This window comes from Hyperoodon ampullatus (genome assembly GCF_949752795.1).
Source record: "Hyperoodon ampullatus genome assembly, chromosome: 5".
In the NCBI taxonomy this organism is placed as follows: Eukaryota; Metazoa; Chordata; class Mammalia; order Artiodactyla; family Ziphiidae; genus Hyperoodon; species Hyperoodon ampullatus.
In genome coordinates, this window is record NC_136918.1 from 29593783 (window position 1) to 29615904 (window position 22122).

General features: G+C 34.5%; 1 protein-coding gene across 2 annotated transcripts in view; it reads left to right on the top strand.

Moving 5' to 3' along the window:
* TBC1D5 (TBC1 domain family member 5) overlaps positions 1-22122 on the top strand; it is a gene marked incomplete at both ends in the record, with an annotated part of 358820 nt that overhangs the window by 62350 nt on the left and 274348 nt on the right. For both annotated transcript variants that reach the window (XM_079704730.1, XM_079704731.1), the window contains one exon: positions 11551-11620. In XM_079704730.1, the coding sequence (XP_079560856.1) occupies positions 11551-11620 (70 nt within the window). The remainder of the gene's footprint in view (positions 1-11550; positions 11621-22122) is intronic.

The following is a 22122-nucleotide window of genomic DNA, read 5'->3' on the forward strand; positions in this document are numbered from 1 at the left end:
TAGAAGTTTGAATTAGTACATAAATGCATTTATTAATTAGGCCCATTTACCATTTGTCTGGGTAACTATTTGTTAGTTTAGATAAAGTGATCAATAAATAACTACTTTGAATGATATATTTAATACTCTACAAGGATAGTTGAATTTAGTGTGTTACACATTTACTAGCAAATTTAAAGGTGTCACCATTTTAAAACTAGTTATTATTAGGTTTAAAAAATCATCTCCACTAATAAATAATTAGACTTTGTCATAAAATAATAAATAGAAATCAGTTTGTATATTTAGAATTTTTCTTTAAAAATTGTATTTTAGTATAGTTCTTTAATGTCAAAACAAAAATAGTTTATGAAATAAAACATTTTTATAGATCAATTAAAATATTTTTCAAATTTTTTTATTTGAAGGAAATGGTAAACACTTGAAAATTTTTGATATTTTGAGAATTTTAGATTACTATATGTAAGGTAATTTGGTTTAGTAAATTCTTTTTAAAACTAAAGATAGGTTTGAGAATATTTACCCTTGGTTCTTCATCTGAGCTTTGGGACTTTATAGTTAAAACCCCCTTTATGCTTTTTAAGTAGATCTTTGATATAAGACCTTGTTCAGTTAGCTGTCATTTAAAAGACATTAATAGAATAATTTACCCTAGTTCATGGATGGTAATTTATATCCTTCAAGTAGTCCCACTTTAGTTTTTTTTTTTTTTTTTTTTTTGAGGGGGGCGGTTCACAGGCCTCTCACTGTTGTGGCCTCTCTCGTTGCGGAGCACAGGCTCCAGACGCGCAGGCTCAGCGGCCATGGCTCACAGGCCCAGCCGCTCCGCGGCACGTGGGGTCCTCCCGGACTGGGGTACAAACCCGTGTCCCCTGCATTGGCAGGCGGACTCTCAACCACTGCGCCACCAGGGAAGCCCCCACTTCAGTTTTTTATATCATAAAGGGGGATATCTGATATTAACTATGCAAAGTTAAGTACTTGAGGTTAATGGTGTCTTTACATTTTATGTCCCCGTGATGTCAAACAATCTTAAAGGTTCTAGCGTTGATTGTAATCAGTAGTGAAAATGAGAATTGCTCAAAGGAATCTGTTTTGTAGAAAAAGATATTTCCTTTTTTTATACACTGAAGAAAAGAATAATTAATATACATGTTTTATAGTTATTATTTGAAAGATTTATAGAAAATGAAATAGGATTTCAATAGCAGATGTACTCTTTTATCTAGCAGATAATATGTATATGACTTCTGCTATGTTATTTAGGCACTGAACACATAATTTGATGTCAGGTTTAGAATTCCCTAGGTCTCAGTTAGATTATCTTTGAAAAGCTACTGTGTGTTTTTGTTTGTTTGTTGTTGTTTTTGTGGATGGAAGCTATTTCATTGAAACTTGTGTAAGACTAGTAGAAAATCTAAAAATGTCATTCAAAATTTAAACCAAGTCATTATTTGTAGTTTTGTTAAGAAAAATTGTAGCAAAGGGCAAATTATATAATAATTGTCTTTGGCCTTGATACTCTTTCTCCAAGTTTTAAATTTGGAGTAATATTTTCAAATATTCTTTGTCAAAACATTTACTTCTAAGGAAGCTCTTTTTAAAATCTATTTTGCTGTTTATCTACTTATTTGTAATTGTCTAAATTATAGCATTGGCATTATGTAGCTCTTTTGTAAGAAGGCGCTTTTGAAGCCCAGGTGGTCCACAGGAGGACCACACAGGCCAATAGCAGTGTTCTGCTGGGCAGCTCCATTGTGCATCCTCCCCCAATAATCAGTACATGCAACTGATCATATAGGGTAATGTGCAGAATTGGCATAGCTCAAAGCAGTCCTCTACTACTGCTGGAAGATGTGACCAAATCTTGTGCCTCAGTGATAGCTCATAGTAAATGATGATACATGAGGCACTCTCCCTGTTTGGGGCAAATTAAATTGCCTTCTACAAGGGACTGTCACTTTTAGCACAGTAGAAGTTTATCGTTTCGTACTAGGAAAGACTTTTGGATCATCACAATAATCTAGGAAACCCTTTAAAAGTAGAGGATACTGGACCACACCCACGGTTGTCTCAATCTCATCCTTTTTATCAATCTCTTTCTCTCCCACAAACACACCACATGCGTGCACCCGCACCACCCCCCCCCCCCCAAATACCTGTCCCCAGGTGATTTGGATGATCAGCATGTTCATGAACTTGGTCTGATCTGGTCCTGTCCTTCTTTGTTGTAGATGTGGATGGTAGGACCCAGAGAGGTTAATTTTGCATTGAAATTCTCTTTACTTGATTGATTCCTGGTCTACTTTGTTTTTTTCTGAGACATCAAGCAGCTGTAAGTCCATGGAATGCCTAGAGAGACAACAGTATGTCCAGTAATGACAATGAAAATAAATAGAAATATTTGCATTTGTGTGTTATTACATGTTAACTTAAGTTGGGTAGTTATATTTGTGATTATTTTTGGAATTAGACCTTGTTTCCATTCAGTGTCAGAATCCTTAATGAATTCTTCTTAAAGCTTGTTTTATTCTGATGCGTGTGTAATAGTGTATACTATCATATATGTGATAGTTTTAGTTTATTACTAGATTGACTGTAGTTTTAGTTTTTTATCTGCATTTTATCAATACCAAGAAACATATATATTCAGCTCATGGATTAGATAGCTTTATATTTCAAGGCTCTGATTTTATTTAATTTTACTATTTTTCCACTTGCTTTCTGTATATCATATTCAATGTTTGATATCATCATCAGGAAGGATATTAAAGTATATGACAAATCTTGCACAGAGTTGTATAATTCATGGAATAAACTTTTGTTAATTATAAATTTTATCAGAAATAGTGCTTTTTAGGGAATTCCCTGGCGGTCCAGTGGTTAGGACTCCATGATCTCACTGCCAAAGGCCCCTGTTTGATCCATGGTTGGGGAACTAAAATCACATAAGCCGCGAAATGTGGGCCAAAAAAAAAAAAGCAATGTAGAAATAATGCTTTTTAATTGCTAAGAAGAGTTACAATTTTCAGTTATTTAAATTATGAATAAGTTTATTCTCTTTACATAGCACCAATAGACTTCTACTTTTATTCCTTTACTGGGTACAGTATTTTAAACACATTCACTGATTAAAACATTCATAAATTAATAACTAACATTTATCAAGGAACTTACATTGTGCTACATGCTATACTAAGCTCTTTATTTGCACTTATCTAATCTTCATAACCACACTTTGTGGTGGAAACTGTTATCATCTTCATTTTACAGATGAGGAAACTGAAATATTGAACAGTTAAGTCAGAGGGAAAGTAAATGGTGGAGCATGTACTCGGGTCTATCTTGCCTGAGCCTTAGCTTTTAATCATGATGCTGTAATACCTCTACTTTATAATTTCATTAAACTGAACAGGGCAGTTTAATTTTACCAATTCATTAAGTGTTTTCTTTCCTGGAAATTACTTTAAAGTTTAATCAAAGATCATCATCAGCATTTTTTTTAAATTTACGACCACTGTGTGTTCATACAGAACCTACCTACATACTTACCTGTTTTTCTGTCTTTCCGTCTATAGACACACATATTTGCATTTACTATACTTGAGAATTTTCCTTCAGTAATTGACTTCTAGCTTTGTTCCTTTGTAGTCAGAAAAGATACTTTGTATGATTTCAGTCTTTTTAAATATATTGAGACTTGTTTTATGGCTTAACATATGGTATGTCCTGGACAGTGTTCCATATGCACTTGAGAAGATTGTATATTCTGTTGTTGGCTAGTGTTTTACGTCTGTTAGGTCAACTTGGTTTACAGTCTTGTTTGAGTCCTCTGTTTCCTTACTGATCTTCTGTCTAGACATTCTGTCAATTTTCATTATAGAACTGTTTCTCCCTTCAATTCTGTCAATGTTTGCTTCATATATTTTCATGTTCTATTGTTTGGTGCATATGTTTGTAATTGTTATATCTTCTTCATGGTTTGACCCTTTTATCAATACATAATGTCCTTTGTTGTAGCAGTTTTTGACTTAAAGTCTATTTTGTCTGATATTGGTATAGCCAAGTATCTCTTTTTTTGGTTATTTTCTTTTCCATACTTTTACTTTGGTTCTTAAATGAATCTCTTGTAGACAACATACAGTTGCATCATGTTTTTTTTTTTAATCCATTTTTGCTGATCTCTGCCTTTTGATTGAAACTTTAATCCATTTACATTTAAGTTAACTACTGATAAGAAAGAACTTACTTCTGCCATGATGCTGTTGTTTTCTGTATGTTTTATACCTTATTTCTCCTCATTTCCTCCATTACTGCTTTTTCTTGTGTTTGGTTGTGTTTTTCTGTTTTTGTTCTGTAGTGACCATTTTGGTTCCCTTCTCATTCCTGTTGTGTAAATTTTTAGATCTCTTCTTTGTGGTTATCATAGGGATTAGATGATAAAATTTAAATCCTAAAGTTTTAACAATCTACTTCAAGTCGATAACCAAACTTAATTTTATAGCATACAAAATATGTGCTCCTATACTGCTCTTTTTCCCTTTTAATGTTGTGTCATAAATTACATTTTTATACATTGTTGCTCAGTTGTATTAACTTATAATTATTTTTATCCATTTGTTTTTTATATCCTGTGGGAAAGAAAGGGTGGCATCACAAATCTTAAATACAACAATGCTGGCTTTACGTTTGCTCACATATTCACCTTTACCAGAGATCTTTATTTCTTCCCACGGCTTTGAGTTATTGTGTGGTATTCTTTCCTTTCAGCTTGAAAGACTGCCATTAGCTTTTCTTTTATGGTATGTCTAGTTTCAGCTTTTGTGTTTCTAGGAATGTCTTAACTTCTCACTCATTTTCAAAGGAATATTTTGCTAGATATAAAATTCTTGGTTGATAGCCTTTTTTTAAAGCACTTTATATATAGATACAGATATAGATAGATACATATCTATATATACATATCATCCCACTCTTTTGGCCTCCATGTTTTCTGATGAGAAATCATCTATTAATCTTACTGAGGATTCTCTGTTGTGACAAAGTACTTTTCTGTTGTATCTTCCAGGATTCACTCTTTGTTTTTGTCTTAGAACAGTTTGCTTATAATGTGTCTTGGTGTGAGTCTCTGAGTTAATCCTACCTAGAGTTAATTGAACTTCTTAGATTTGTAGATATTTGTCTTTCATCAAATTTGGGAAGTTTTTGACCATTTTTTCTTCAAATATTCTTTCTGCCTCTTTCTTCTATTTCTCAGACTCTCATAATGCATATGTTGATGTGCCTGATGGTGTCATACAGGTTTCTTAGGGCATGCTCACTTTTCTTCACTTTTTTCCTATTTTTGCTCCTCAGACTCCATAATTTCATTTGTCGTATGTTCAACTTTGTTATTTTTGTGTTTTGCCTTCTCACACCTGTGGTTGAGCCCCTCTAGTGAATTTTTCAATTCAATTATTGTATTTTTCAGCTCCAGAAATTCTATTTCCTTTTATTATTTCTACCTCTCTATTGAAGTCATTTTGTTGACTTATTCTCTACATGATTTCTTTCCTTTTTTGGTCTATGTTTTCCTTTTGCTCTTTGAACATCCTTAAGACAGTTGTTTCAAAATCTTTGTCTAGTAAATCCAGTTATTTCTGAGGGATAGTTTCTGTCAATTTATTTTCATTCCTTTGACGAGCCATGCTTCCTGTTTCTTTGTATGCTTCATGATTTTGTTGTTTTTGACAACTTGATATTTAAATATTATATTGGTTACTCCAAAAATCAGATTCTCCCCTTCTCCAGGGTTTATTTTCTATATTCTTGAAGACCATTTCAGTCCATTTGTTTAGTTATTCTCCTGAAATATTTTTTATTTTTGCAAAGACTTATAGTCATTGAAGTCTTTATTTCTTAGGTTGTGTTCAGCTAGGATTTTAACAGAGATTTTCTGAATGCCAGGAGCTAAGAAGAGCAGCAAAACCCCGAGCCTCTCCTTGTCTTTTCAGATTGTCTCTGCTGCAGCAGTCCTTCATCATTTAGCCAGGCTTGCATTCTTCCTAGTGGTCAGCTTCAGGTGGAAACTTAACAGTCTTCTCAGTTTCTGTATCATCATGCATCTTGCCCTGGGTATGTGCATAGTGTTCTACATTCCCCTGCATACCCAGGTGCTTTTGAATGTCCTAATTTCTCAAAGAAACTCTCGCTAGCTTTTTCTCCCAGGCCTTAGGTGGTCTATTTTATGTTTTGATTGTATTCTTTTGCCCCAGGCATCTGCTGGCTCTTAGTTTGACTTGCAGTGGGTACAAGAGCAAAGCCTACCATTTTTTTTTCCTTTTTTTTATTTAGATGAAAAAGAGATGAACATCTTATGTCAGTTCTTCAGGTAGCTCCTAACGTGTTAGAATTGATTTACACAATACTTTGAAAATATGGTCTTCTCTCCTCCCTCCAGAACCAGGTACTATTCTCCTGGGAACTAGCTTACTTCTTACTTACACTGGGAACTAGCTTACTTCTTCAAGACTGCTGCTGATCTAGGGATATGGTAGAACAGGCAAGTAAAAACCCCACAAAGCTTTCCAGTTGCCTTTTTCTTGGCTCATTGTTCACTTGGTTCTTGTAAATCTTTGACTATTTTCCAGAGTCATTACAAAGTTGGTTCCGACAGTTCTAGTTTTTCGACGTTTCTGTGGGAGGATGAGAACTTGGAGTTGTATCTTCTGCCACTCTGCTGATGTCATTCTGCTTTCTTTTTAAAAAGAATTCTGTTCAATATTTAACAAGAATAACAGAAGTGTTATCTTCTTAAATTAAAATTGTGCACTTGAAATGTTATTTATTTAAAATAGTTCCTAAGTATTTGTTTTACATCTGAGTTTCATTATCTAAGTTAATAATTTGAAAATATTATACTAAATATGGCCATTAAATCATTAGAATGTCGATAAATTAACAATGATAGAGAAAATGGAAAATTATTAAATAAACAAATTTCCTGTATTTACTTGAGCACTGGCTCTTAAACCTAATGGGTGGTCCTAGATTTTTAGCATAAATAGTTAGCCTACAGAGCCTGTTGTTTACCTGATTCCTGAAATGAGGTAATATCCTTTGCACCTACTGTTTTCATAGATGATGCTGAGTTATTATGCTTTGCCTTAACTGTGTCAATGCATGAATATTCTTAATTTATAGATTTTTTTGAATCATTCACTTTGAATGGGATTTCAGATTTAACTAAAACATTTCAATAGTAATCCTCATTCATTTAAAAGACACACAAGGTTTTAGGTGTTTACACTCTTCATTTATGCCATATTATCCTATCACAACTAAAATGTGGCTACCCATAAGTTTGCTTTCAACTTAAGTTTGAACCAAATATTTTCCCCTTACTATTAATAATTGATCACACATACATGATGACATTTCTCTAACAATTCAGAGATCAGCCTTTTTAAAACTTATGTAATATTTTTCAGAATTCATACTTAGTACCATGTGATCCTCTAAAACTTGATTTTTTTTTACATGTAAACTGAAGAAGGCACAGTTGAGTAGGTGTGCTTACTTACTGCATTATTCTGGTTGTTTTTAACCTAGCCTCGTTTAAAATCTTCATCCTCCCTTATAAAGCAGATATTTGTGCATAAAAAGCACTCTGGAAATCTACTGTAAACCTTTGTTCAGCATGGTTTCAACAGTGCACAGATAGATACTGTAAATGCTCTTAGCTAAACATGACTACAGTAAAAGCTAAAAAAGGAGTCCAAATTTAATTTATCCTATTTAAGTCACCGTTATACATATTATTGTTTTAATAAGTTAGATACATATATGTTAGGAATTACTAATGGAAAATACTATGCTCTTTGTATCCTCATTAAAAACAATGTAACTATGAGCATATTTTTTTCAAATCAGCCAACTTATTTTAATTATGAATGTTATGAACTCATTTCACAAAGTTACTTACCAATTAATGAGAAATGAATGTGTTATGTAAATTTCAAACTGTAATGGTCACAGATAATTGATGAACCATTCCTACAAATATATATGTTGTACAATCTTACACATACATGTAGTGACATACAAAATTCGTATGTTATATATTGTATATAATTTATGTATTTATTTAAGATTTACTCAGTAAACACATCCATTTTATTTTACTGGCTTAGTTTACATTAAATATTGGAATACCTTTAAAGTCACAATTGTATTTTTAAAATTTACTCTATTGTTAAATTACTTTTCAAGCAAATGAAAGGAACTCTGTTAACATATTTAAGTATTTGTGCTGTTTGGTCATTTAAAGGCCTTTGTGTGAGATTACTTTAAAAATGTATTTTTGCATGTGTGTGTGTGTGTGTGTGCGTGCGTGTGTGTGCGTGTGTGCATGTGTTTCTGTGTTTGGGAGAGAGAGAGAGGGAAAGTCTGAAAACAACCTATGTATCCTTGTTACAGTTACAGCTACCTGACAACTTAGTTCAAGAATCAGAACAGCAACTAAAAACATCATATTAAACTCTCTTGCACCCTCTGTTGTTATTTTTGAGGAACACATATACTTTCCCATGGCTGTATTGGCATTAGACTTACTAAAATCCTGATAAAATTAATACTTTGTTATACTTACCTCCAAATTAGGTTGATAGTAAAGTAGCATTTGTTTTTAATTCTTAGTTGGTCTTTTCTTGTGATACAGATATGTTTTTGTTGTATAACAGCTTAAATGAAAAATGAGCCTTTCTGTTTGTCTTTGATCTCTCCTGGTTACCAGTTTTAAGCCCTTCCAAGTATTTCACACAAATGAAAATCTCTACCGGATACAGCACACTGTATATACCATTTTCCAGAATTAAAAATTATGTCTGTTCCTTGGTAAACCTTTCAATTGTCAGACAGTTACCTTCCAAAATAAGAGTCTGGAATCGTCCATACTAAAATTAAGAATTGATAACTGTAAAGAACAGATGTTTTCATAAACATTTGCTATAATTAATATCATCTAGAGGATTGAAGGAACAAAGCAGTTTTTCCCACTTCAAAACTTTATAGCCTTTTCCCCATATAGCAAACTCTGAAATCTTTTCTCTAATATTATTGTGAGAAACAACTGTACCCCTTATTTGGTATGTTTTTGAGAAAGAAAAGCTGCTGCTTTTCCTTATTACAATCCTTTGAGGGTTACATTTAATGTGATGTATTCGTTCTCATACAGGTATAAAATGAAGAAAACTTTTGTGATGTATTTTGATGACAAAACTTTGGTATTTAAAAAACTGAAAATCTCTTAATTATTTGAAGTATTTTATATTTATTATGATAAATATAAGCAGAGGGCAAGAAATATTCCATTGGTGAGATTTTATGCATTTAAGTAATCATAATCTTTAATTTTAAAGACAAAGAAAGCTTATATTTTAAATGTATGATATAGTACTTATTCTGTGCTGATTGTGGCACGTTTTACAGGAAATGTGTGCAAGCTGTTAAATAACATGTGTTGTAGGAAATTTTCATTTAGCAAGACAGGGAGAGACTAATTTTCCTTAAATCTTTTTAGTTTATTTATGATAATACCATTAATTTTTTTAAAAAGCAAATGAAGTATGTTGCATGAGTCATCTTACGGTACCCATGTTTTCAAAGAATTAACAGAGTATACTCAACTAGATTGATCTTAAACATTTAAGTGTTTTGGATTATTTTCTTCTATAAAATTTGGCAACATTTTCAAATGCTGTAATCCATTTTAGGGTTTTTGTCTAACGAAAAAAAAAACCCCCAAAACCTGAAAGTGTATTTTGAAAAAAAGAGTAGACTTAAAAGTTCAGTAAGTGAGCTCAGACCAATTCTCGTTCTTCTAAACACTTTGGGTGCAGCTGCAAAGATTTTGAAGAGAACCAACATTTTTGACTAGTCAGTCAGCTATAAAATGTGCAAAGAAAAATAGGTAGCTATCATTCAAATTACACTTTAGCTTTCAATAACCATTAATGAGCAACATAATCATATATGTATGGTACCTTAAGTGCTATATTCAGTAATTTAAAATAATCTCACCTCTAAACTGAAAGCTCTGTAATTACTATTTGACTTAACCAGGACCACTGTGATAATCCCCTGTGGTACCTTAGAATGTTCAAAGTGGAGTGAAAGTATAAATGACAATTGAATAACTCATTTAAATTATTAAGATTTAAATATCTTAAAAGTGAATATAACCTGATGTTTGAAAGTTGCATTATAGGAATTAGGAGTATAAAATCTAATCAGATTCTGGTCTATTTAATTTGTTTCTAAGAATAAACGATATATTTAATAGTATCTATGGTTTCCTAAAAACTGTACTTATAAGTATATATTTTAAATTTTAAGCTAAAATCAATTTTCTGTCAGTAAGAATGTATATTTTATATTATGGCATTGGCAAGCATTTGTTTAAACTTCTTTAGCAAATTTATTTTTATTCTATGATCTCTAAACTGATAGGTATGAATTTGTTCTAATCTGATTTTATGAATATGCTTGAGAGGAATTGGTTTTTTTCCCTAAAAGTTTGATATTACTACATGAGGCAGAAATACCTTTTGATGTTGTTTTTTGTTTTTTTTTTTTTAAACTGCTGAACTTTGCCCACAGTTAAAACATAAAGTTTGGGGAAGACTATTAAGATGTATTAAAAGCTCCTTAGAATGCATTCTTTTTTTTTTTAACATTTTTATTGGAGTATAACTGCTTTACAGTGCTGTGTTAGTTTCTGCTGTATAACAAAGTGAATCAGCTATACATATACATATATCCCCATATCTCTTGCCTCCTGCGTCTCCCTCCCACCCTCCCTATCCCACCCCTCTAGCTGGTCACAAAGCACCGAGCTGATCTCCCTGTGCTATGCGGCTGCTTCCCACTAGCTATCTATTTTACGTTTAGTAGTGTATATATGTCCATGCCACTCTCTCACTTTGTCACAGCATACCCTTCCCCCTCCCCGTGTCCTCAAGTCCATTCTCTAGTAGGTCTGTGTCTTTATAGAATGCATTCTTGATCAGCACCTCTCAGCTTTCTGTTCTTCCTCTCTGCAGACCAGATTCCTAGAGAGTGGAGGACTGGGGGGCCAGGGGGTGAGGTGGGCCGGGGGAGGGTATTCCAAGTCTGCTGTCTGCCTGCTCTCTTTTGACTCTGCCAGTGGACAGGACACTAATAAAAAGTTGCCCTTTGTTTATAAGCATTAGTTTGTGATTAAATGGTGTATAAATTTTGGTTTTGTCTGTGAGTCATAAGCAGAAGATGGCTGTATTATACTTCATTTGTTCCTGTTTGCAATTACTTCTGTAGTATTCCTATCCAAGTTAGGAGTGGTGGTATTTGCCTATATTTTAACATCAAAATGAATTTTTTCTTTAAAGGACTCTGATTACAAAAGATATTTGGGGGAGGTATAAGGGGATATTTGTTGTTTTGACTCAATAACCGCGTGGAGCTGTCACACAGTAGCTTTTCAACTGAAATACTCAAGTTTCATAATCTCAGTATTTTAAATTTTTTTTCCAGGAGATTCAAATAAAAATGGAAGAAGAACAAGTTCTACTTTAGACTCTGATGGAACTTTTAATTCCTATAGGTAGGTGATGAATACGTAGATATATAATATTACAAGATATCTAATCTTACAGGTTTCTAAAAAAATTTGACAAATGTGAAGAATATTGTGGTATGCAATTGTCCTGCAGACTTATTGAGTAATTGAAAATGTAACATTCTTAGTTATTGAGTAGATGGACTTATTGTAGATATCTGTCATTATCCTAGAGTAGGATGATTAGAATGAATACATATGTAGTATTAAGCTTCAATATAATCCATTTTTGTTTTTGTTTTTCCAGTATATCTCTTACAGTACTAAAGGTTTCCTTTGTTTAAGTTTCCTGCTAATACAGAGTGTACTGCTTGTGAGCATCTCAGAGAGTATAAAATATAATCCATGGTTACATTAAGTGCTGTTTGTTAACATCCCTTTTGGCTCTTCAGCAAACAGGGCAGTTACATCTCAACAATTTTTAAAAAGGATACAGCAATTAAGAAAACATGCATCTTATCTAGTTATTTGTTAATATTCTCTTTATAACTTGAATTTGCTTGAGTAAATGTTTATATATTTTGTATCTTCTTAACAGGGAAACCTAGGAAGAAGAAAGTTTAATGTATTTCCAGTAATATTTGAAAATTCATATACTGAACCAAAGTGATGTAAGAACTAGGTTGTTTTCTTTTGGGGAATAAAAAGTAGAGATCGAGTAATAATACATTTTGGCATTATAGGTAGCAGTGCAGATTCTTGAAGAAATACTTTAATTGGAGTACATTGTCCTTATGGTTAATAAGTTCCGATACTTGTGTGTTGATGCTATAAAATATATGCAAGAACCACTGTACACTTGGAAACTCATTTGAATATTAAGCTATAATTCCTTCTTTTCTATAATAAGTATGGAATTTATGCTGAGAATCTTTATCTTTTTCTTGAACACATATTCTGTATACCTAGCTGGAAATGTGTCATTTGTTTCTTCAGATCCCAGGCAAGCTTTTAACATCTAGAGTAGGGCCTTATATTCAGGAAGCACTTAATAAAAGTGTGGTCATTGTGAAAGTTTTTACAGTTTGTTTATGAATTCCAGAAATGAGGTGGTAATTGAGATGCTTGACATCTTTATTTTATACCAGTTGGAGTCTTTATAAATAATCAGTCATTCAGGTGTCACGGGTACTACAGAAGGCTTATGTTCCCATGGTGTTCTAGAAGCGTATTATCACAGCAGTAAAAGCTCACGTGTTGTCATTATATTTTCTCTGTACCCATCCTACCTTATAAATGTTGGAGTTCTCCAGAACCTTCTTTTAGTGCTGAAGTGTAATATAAAGTTTGGAATTTGACATATTAAATAATAGGTAGAATTCTCTATCTGAACATGTTGATCACACCAAAAAAAAAGAAAAGAAAAGATGAATATAAAAGATATTTATTTATTTATTTATGGCCATGCTGCACAGCTTACAGGATTTCAGTTCCCCGACCAGGGATTGAACCTGGGCCACAGCAGTGAAAGTGAGGAATCCTGACCACTAGACCACCAGGGAACTCTCTATAAAAGATATTTAAATAAATACTCATGTTTGTCATGTAACTGAGGAATGCTAAGATGAAATGTGTGAAATCCATGGTGGAAGTATCAGTATTAGGTATAAATACAGTTTAAAAAAATCCAAGACAAAAGGAAAATAAAGATGTATTTCAAAGGCAGGAAAACCCATATGTATATATCAATTTCATTGGTGAATTATACTTCATACCTACATTTGTAATTAGCTAATTATAGTAACTAATGGACAGCAAGTTAAGAGAAATGTGTTAATATGAAGGCACAGTGTTATCTGGTAGTTTATTTTGTTCTTGAGTAGTTTGAAGATTAAAGTATCTTATTTAATTGATAAATATTGAATTATTTTGAATGATAACTGTACTTTGAAAATGAACTCCTAATGCAACTTTGCACAGTAAATACTAATGTTGTTAACTAATATAGTTTTAATCAATGCCTGTCAGTGTTGTAATGTTAGGATATTAATTTATTGTTGTAAGTAAAAAGGCAAGATAAAAAGCTCAGGTAGTACAGTGTATAAAAATGAGCTTTTAATAGTTGGCAGGCCAGTGCTGTTATTAAATAGTATTATAGTATTTAAGGTGTGAAATGAATATTTTTCTACTGAGTAGGCAATAGCTCTTACAATATAGTGAGCTTACTTGTGAATTTGACACTTGGGTTAAATGCAGAATTCATAGGAGCACAGCTCTAGGGTATATTTTCATATCAGGTTAACTGATAAAACCCAGGAATTGTTGCAGATTCGCACTAAAATGGCAACAGAATTGTCAATAAAATTTACTTTTGAAAATGAAAATTATTTTTCCATTACTATCGGAACTCTTTTAAAGCAAGTAGAAATAGGTTATTAGAAAAATGTGAATGTTCCAACCGTCAAATATCTTTAGCCTAACAAGTCTACCTTTGTGTTTTAAACCACCTCAGAAATCCTGACCTTTCTTCGCAGATAATTCTGGCTGTCAACCTAGTACTAGGATACTCAAGCTATATATGCTGTGCCTTGGGATAATGATTAGCTCTAATTTTTTATCTGTAGAATGGACATTATAATGTCTGACCTGCTTCCTTCTCACAACTGTTTTAAAGATCGAGGTAGGACTGTATAAGATAAAGCCTTCTGAAAATCTAAATGCAAAGCCATGCATTAATATTATTAATTCTTTGTGCTTACCTCATGTGAACTGGCAACTTTGCTGCCTTAGTGTTCACTTAACCTTCCACATGTGTACCCTTTTTATAGCATGTGCCAAGCTTTATTAACTTTCCAATTCAGTCTTGAGTTGGTCACCTAAGTCTATATTCTTTCCATTATTTGTTTTTATTATTGTGGTCTTAGATGGTCAGTTATAAGAGGGCACAGCCTCTTTTTTTGTTGTTGTTGTTTTGGTTTTTGTTTATTAATAATATCTAAACATAGCGAGTTGGTTCGTATCTTGACTCCAAATGGAGACTTTGGACAAGTCTTAGGCTCAGTTTCCTCACCTTGAATGTGGGGATAATAAAACACATTTGTTACAAGGAGTTAATGGGCTAATGTTGTGTGGCAGATGCTGAATAAATATTAGCTGCTTTTATCTTCCAGTCCATGTCATCCTCATCATTGTCATCATTGTTAATCTTCTGGTACTGTAGAATATTTTTATAGTGTGCTAATGTAGAGACACCAAAAGGAAGATTTAAACACAAAATGTCTTACAGGAAAGTAACTTGTTTTTTAGCAGAAAGGAGGCTAAGAACAAGCTTAACCTGAGGCTTGATACTCTGTCTCTGCTGTATATTCCAGGTTGCCTTTGTATAACACATTTGTACACATAGTAGAGATAAGAGGAAGATGTTTTATTATGAGTACAAATTCAGAGGTGGATTTTTGGAATTTTGACAAAGTTTGAAATTTACAATCAATGGACCGTATCTATAGCTTTATGTGCCTAAGGCTCATAGATTTGTTTTTCAGAGGCTAGGAGGTTTCACTCTGGATTTGTGTCTCTTGTGGTTTGCTTCATTGATTCAGATAGAGTACAGCTGCATTTAACTCCTAAGGCACCAGTATGATGATTATATGGTGCCTGGGTAATAGCTAGATCTTGTTTTGGAAGTTTCTGTTAAAATTTAATTGTTTATCTCCCAACTAATTTGCAGGTGATGTGGTAAAATGGAGAGATTAGAAGAATTGAGAAGATATTACTGGTTTATGCAGTATACCTTGTGCTTTTTAAAGACTAGTGTTAATGTTTTCTGTTAGATTAAATGAGCTTTCTCTGTTTCTTATTTCACCATTAAATCTGAGACCCTTTCAAACTGAGGGTATGAAAGCAGAGAAGTAGTTTGCCCATGAACAGTTTGCAGTAGATGTTTAACTTAGTGACTGTAGCACAGGGCCACATGGTAGGAGCGTTCTATCCCCATCCCCCCTCCTCTTCCCAAGGGCAGCTGACCTTCTCCTCTCCAAAGAGGCGAGCCCCTTGCCAGCACATATGACTACAGACTATTACATTAATCTGTTTAGCTGTAGTACCAGCTGCTTGCATGTTTTTAATTATCTTATTAGATGGTATAACAGTGACCTATGAAATAAATTGAAGGTGAGCATTTAAAAATTTTCCCTTTTTTACCCTATGTTTTTAAATATCTTGATTGATCAAATTATGATATTCTGCAAAAGTTTATTGGAAGTCCGTATGGTTTTTTGAGTCAGTGTAAAGCTTTTAAAAGTATAATATTATAATTACCAGTATAAAAATAACTTCATTTTTACCTCATTTTTGAAAGAGGCTGTGTTTATGTAGCCACAAGTTCATGTTAAAATCTGTTGTTTTAAGAGTCAATTTAGAGAAAACTCAGACCAGTTATTTTGAGTTTCTCTGGGAAACTCAAAATATTGCTTAAATTTCAGACAACATCTTGGCATTGTATAAATGGCATAGGATGGAATATAAATCATTTTGGATTATTTTAAAATAATTTTGTCTATTTAACTCTGATTTTCTAGATTCTGTGTATTCAGTGGTAAATCATCTTAGCTGACTCTAATTATTTTTACAATTTAATTTCACATGGTACTTTTTTTTTTGTGGTACACGGGCCTCTCACTGCTGTGGCCTCTCCCGTTGTGGAGCACAGGCTCCGGACGCGCAGGCTCAGCGGCCATGGTTCACGGGCCCAGCCGCTCCGTGGCATGTGGGATCCTCCTGGACCGGGGCACAAACCCGTGTCCCCCCTGCATCTGCAGGCAGACTCTCAACCACTGCACCACCAGGGAAGCCCACGTGGTACCATTTTTGAGTGTATTTTCCCAAGCTGTGCCATTAGTAAAAATGTATTTCTTCTGGATTTTGACAATTGGGTAATTTTCAAATAATACCTTAAATGCTGACTCCAAGAGACAGTTCAAAATAATAACGACCAGTGATTGTTCAGTTATAAGTCATAGCTGATCAACAAAACTTGTAATGATTTAGTTAGTCAGAAACCCTGATGTTGAATTAAAAAACAAAGGTAGTTGAATGCAAAAAAGAATTGCAAAATACTTATGTGTGTCTTTTGAATTAGCAAATCCTACAGCTGGCGTAACAGGGTGACTTGAGCCTTGAAAAATGTGTAGTCCTTGAATAAGGACTATAAACTACACAATGTTTTTTTTAACTAAGAAATATTCATTCTTTTTGGCTTCATAGTTTTTTCCCTCTAAAGAAAGACCAAGTTTCATATTTCAAAAGAAGTTTTGTTGAAGAATTAAGGGAAAAATTTCCCCTTTATAGATTTTATTTTCTTTTTAAGGAAAGAAAATAAAAAGCCACTTGGCACTAAAGTCCTGATGGCATTATTTCTTGATATATATATATGTATATATATATTAACATCTTTATTGGAGTATAATTGCTTTACAATGGTGTGTTAGTTTCTGCTTTATAACAAAGTGAATCAGCTATGCGTATACATACATCCCCATATCTTCTCCCTCTTGCGTCTCCCTCACACCCTCCCTATCCCCCCCTTCTAGGTGGTCACAAAGCTCCGAGATGATCTCCCTGTACTATGCGGCTGCTTCCCACTAGCTATCTGTTTTACACTTGGTAGTGTATATATGTCCATGCCACTCTTTCAGTTTGTCCCAGCTTACCCTTTCCCCTCCCCGTGTCCTCAAGTCCATTCTCTATGTCAGCGTCTTTATTCCTGTCCCGCCCCTAGGTTCATTAGAACCAATTTTTTTTTTTTAGATTCCATATATACGTGTTAGCATATGTTATTTGTTTTTCTATTATTTCTTGATATTGATCAGAGCTTCCACAGTTGCCTCCCTTTCTCAGTATGGTGTATTCTGTAGCCCACAGAGTCAAAGGCTGTTTAAGTTGGTTAAAAGTTTAAAAAAAATTATAGTTGGTTTAGCTTTTTGAATTTAAAAGTTGTCTTTTTCTGAATAAGGAAGAAAACCATTAATTTGAACTTTCTTTAGTCAGTGAGGAAATTTTTTAAATTAGGCTTCAAGTTTTATCACAAAGACGTTTATGTATCCTACTTACATGTAATTAATAATTTGGGAGGATGTGGGAAATATTCTCACATCATTTACATTTATTGTTGGTATAGTACCTTCCTCCTCACCCTGATTTGTATGTAAGAGGGTCATATGTCTCTTGAAATGACAATGAAGCAGTGATTCAAAATATTAGAGATAATAGGGCAAAAGCATACTTTGGATTTAAAATTAGAAATCTAGGTTCTGGTTATGCTCTTAGAATGATATAAATTTGTTAATCTATTATTTTTAGGAATACAGAATTTTAGAAACAATTTAATTATTGAAAGTTATACTGTATTAGTTTGTTTGGGCTGCTGTAACAAAATACCAGAGACTAGGTAGCTTATTAATAACAGAAATTTATTTCTCACAATTTAGAGGCTGGGAAGTTCAAGATTAAGATGCTGGTAGATTTGGTGTTTGATGGAGCCCACTTCCGGGTTCATAGATGAGTCTTTTCACTGCGTTCTCACTTGGCTGTAGGGGCAAGAAAGATCTCTGGGAGCCTCTTTTGTAAAGGCACTAATTCCATTCATTAGGGCCCAGCCCTGATGACTTAATCACCTCCGAAAGGCCCCACCCCTAAACACTGTCACATTGGGTGTCAGGATTCAGAACATGAATCTGGGGGCCACATTCAGTCCATAACACATACTAAAGATAATCAAGACCAAACTGAATTCCCCATCCCACTCCTTCTCCACCCACTCATCTTAAGTTCCTGAGCCCTTGCCTTTTAAATTATTTTTCCAGGATATAGCTTAGTAAATAGATGAAAGAGGAGGACCTAGAATTAGGGTTTCTTTCCTGATTCTTAGAAAGTTGCTTTCCCCGCTTTGATGTGATGCCTGTATTTTGTTGAGAATCTATATAATTATATGACACTGACTCTTTAAGTTTTTAAGAATAAATACATAATTTAGGGAAACAGTTTAGAAAAAATACACAGATAGAAATAAGACAGAATAACGTTTACATCTTAGCTCCAGTACTTACTGACTGTGTGATCTTAGGCAAGGTAATTAACCTTCCTGATTCCTAATTACTTCATTTGTGAAGCTGGAGTATTAACAGCTCCTATATCACAGAGTTGTAGAGGACAGACCTACAAATGTGTAGAACTGCTGAACCAGTCACCTAACACATAGTGAGTAACAATACTAGTTTCTTTCTTTTTTCTCTCTTTTCTAAAACTTCCTTTAAGTTTGTTTTTGTTTTTTTTTTTTTGTGGTATGCGGGCCTCTCACTGTTGTGGTCTCCCCCGTTGTGGAGCACAGGCTCCGGACACGCAGGCTCAGCAGCCATGGCTCACGGGCCCAGCCGCTCCACGGCATGTGGGATCTTCCTGGACCAGGGCACGAACCCGTGTCCCCTGCATCGGCAGGCGGACTCTCAACTACTGCGCCACCAGGGAAGCCCCCCTTCCTTTAAGTTTTAATCAACTTTTTCACCTAACAAAGTTGGCCTTCATCTCAGAAAAGTATTTTAAATTTACTCATTTTATTTATTTTTGGCTGCATTGGGTCTTCGTTGCTGCGTGCAGGTTTTCTCTAGTTGCAGTGAGCGGGGGCTACTCTTTGTTGCGGGGCACGGGCTCTAGGCACGCGGGCTTCAGTAGTTGTGGCACATGGGCTCAGTAGCTGTGGCGCAAGGGCTTAGTTGCTCCTTGGCATGTGAGATCTCCCTGGATCAGGGATCAAACCCGTGTCCCCTGCTTTGGCAGGCGGATTCTTAACCACTGCGCCACCAGGGAAGTATTTTAAAATTCTATATAGTTTTAAAGTGGCAATAAATTTCTGATGTTTGATTTGATGGACAATTTGTACATCTCAAAGATATAGTTTAAGGGTGAAATTTACATAGAATATTTTAATAAAATTAGTTTTTAATATTTGTCTCTTTTCTATATCAGATTACCTTGCCTTTTGAGGGAAAGTGGCAGTGGTTAATAATCCTATTTTTTCATTTATTATTAATCCAGAGCTTTCAAAATTGCTTTTCTGACATTTGTTTATATATAAGCAAATACATATATATATATATATATATATATATATATAAAAACATCCATTTCCATTCCGGCATATGGAAAAACCCAAACGAACTTTTTGGCCAACCCAAATATATATGAAAGTTTGTTGTTGTTCATCATGAGACCTAACGTATCTTCATTCATTCTGCAGATCGTTATTCTGCACCCATTACAGGCCAGCCAGTGTGCTAGACAAAGATTAAAACAAAGACGCTGTTCTTGGTGCACTTGTGATCTAGGAGGGGAGACAGACATGGAAGCAACTAGCATACGTGAGGACTGGTATCATCGTGGGGGCATTTCACCAAGAACTAGGGGAATACCAGACGGGCTAGTTAATATTGAGGGTGGGTTGTGGTTGGGAGGATAGATAAGTTTGCTAGACAAAGTAGATGAACAGGAGTTTTCCGTGAGGTGAACGATATGAACAAAGACATTCTTCATTTTCTACTTCAGCAATGCATTCTTTGGGGGTTTGGGGCACTCAGAATGGGTAGGTTCGGTTGGCCTTGTATTTGTCAGTGACAAACTCATACAACATGGGTATTTACATATAACTGTTTCATTGTGGTGACATTGTTACTTTGCAGGAACTGCTATTTTGACAGTAGATTTCAGTGTATCATAGATGTTTGATACATCTAAATCAGTGATCAAAAATGTTAACTGGGAGTTGAAAATGTGAATCTTTAAATTGCACAAAATTATATGAAATAGTTGATAATGTTACAATTGAGAGTGAATATTATGTGCCTAGAAATAAGGGAGAAATCAGTAAACCAGCTATGGAATAAAATTAGCCTGGTAATGAGAGAATATTTGAAAATTAAAAAGATGTCCTAGTATCATCTGAACATATGGACCTAGTTTTCATTCCATGATTATAGAGACACTTTTCTGAGATAGATATAGAAGTAGTTTAGTCTGGTAGACATATTCTCAAGGAGTTTCAAAGATTGTATTTCCAGCTACTTGTTCAGATTAGAAAACTAATTTGGATGACATGACCAAGTCTCTGAACCCATCTGAAGCAAAGCAGAATAGTTGCACACCATCTCTTCACTCTCACTCCAGTGTTTAACATGCTTCTAGATCTTAAAGCTCCTTTGAGTGGTAGAGCCCCCCTGTCACTGAATCAGGCACAGAGTTCTGGTTGTTTGGATCTTATTCAGTTCACAAGAATAAATTTATAATCTCCAAAGTAACTCCTGTCCTTTGCTTGCCCGTCCCTCTCCACAGGCACCACAGGGCCACGCTCAGAGCCTGAGTCTCTCCTTTGTATTCTGACCTCATTTATTCCCACCTGAGAGATCTGGGGTAGGGTGGAGAGGGTAGGATAAATTAAGAGAGCCAGAGTGGTCTGTTTGGCATTTTGAACACTGCTCCCACCCCCGTTTCTCCTGCTGCCCCTGAGCTGCTGATGGAGCCTGCTCCCTAGAGAAGGAGCCCATTTTCCTGCCTCTGTCTCTCTAGGCACCATTCCTAATTATAGTATTTCTAAAAGTTCTGTAGAAAAAATGAAAATTTTCTTCCGGGGCTGATTTTCAATCTTATAGTAGCATTCCACGCAACAACTTTACGAAAACATCCCGCTCTCGTTCATTATAAAGATATCTGTGGTCGTATAATTAATTGTTTTGTGGCATCCATTTGGGAATATCTGAATTATCACGTGTATGAACTAACAGAACAGCAAATAACAAAGTAACGAAAGGTCTTTTATGAAGTCAGGACTAGATGTGGGTTCTTTTGAAGTACATGAACTTTCAAATAACAAAATTTCAGCAGTGGAGAATATGTCTGCATATTAACAGAGGATTTTTTATGAAGCATAATTTAATTTGGTCAAGGAGGTTGTGAGAAAACCACTCGTCTTCCACTGTGACGTGGAGCAGCTGTTTCAAAAAATTGGTGCGGGAAGTACCGCTGCCACTGGTGTTCAGGCCTGCATGGGAAGCAGCGTGCGGGCTGGAACCGGGTCTCCACACCCTGATTCCTCCACTTCAGTGTCTCCCAGTGTCTAGTGTTGAGAAATGGGATCTCCCCTCTTTTCTTTGTAGATGCAGTAACATATCAGTTATTTAGAGGTCAAATTTCTAATATCTTCACCCAAGGAAGATGTAATCAGAAAGTTAGAAATGGGGAAAATGTTAAAATAGCCGAAGAATTTGTTTATTTAGGTAGATTTAGTCACAGGAAAGCCCTTCCAGTTCTTAAAGTGCTTCCACTTACCTAGTTTCTCATTTTTTTTTCCTTGAAAAAGGCTAAAAAGTTTATGTTATTGAAATAGGCTAGAATGTATGACAGTTCAAAGTTTACTTTGTTGTCTTGGTTTTAGAAAAGAAAAAGTGAGCAAGTGACAGGGGTGGAGATTTAGGATTTCTGAAAGCTAACATATTATTTTACGA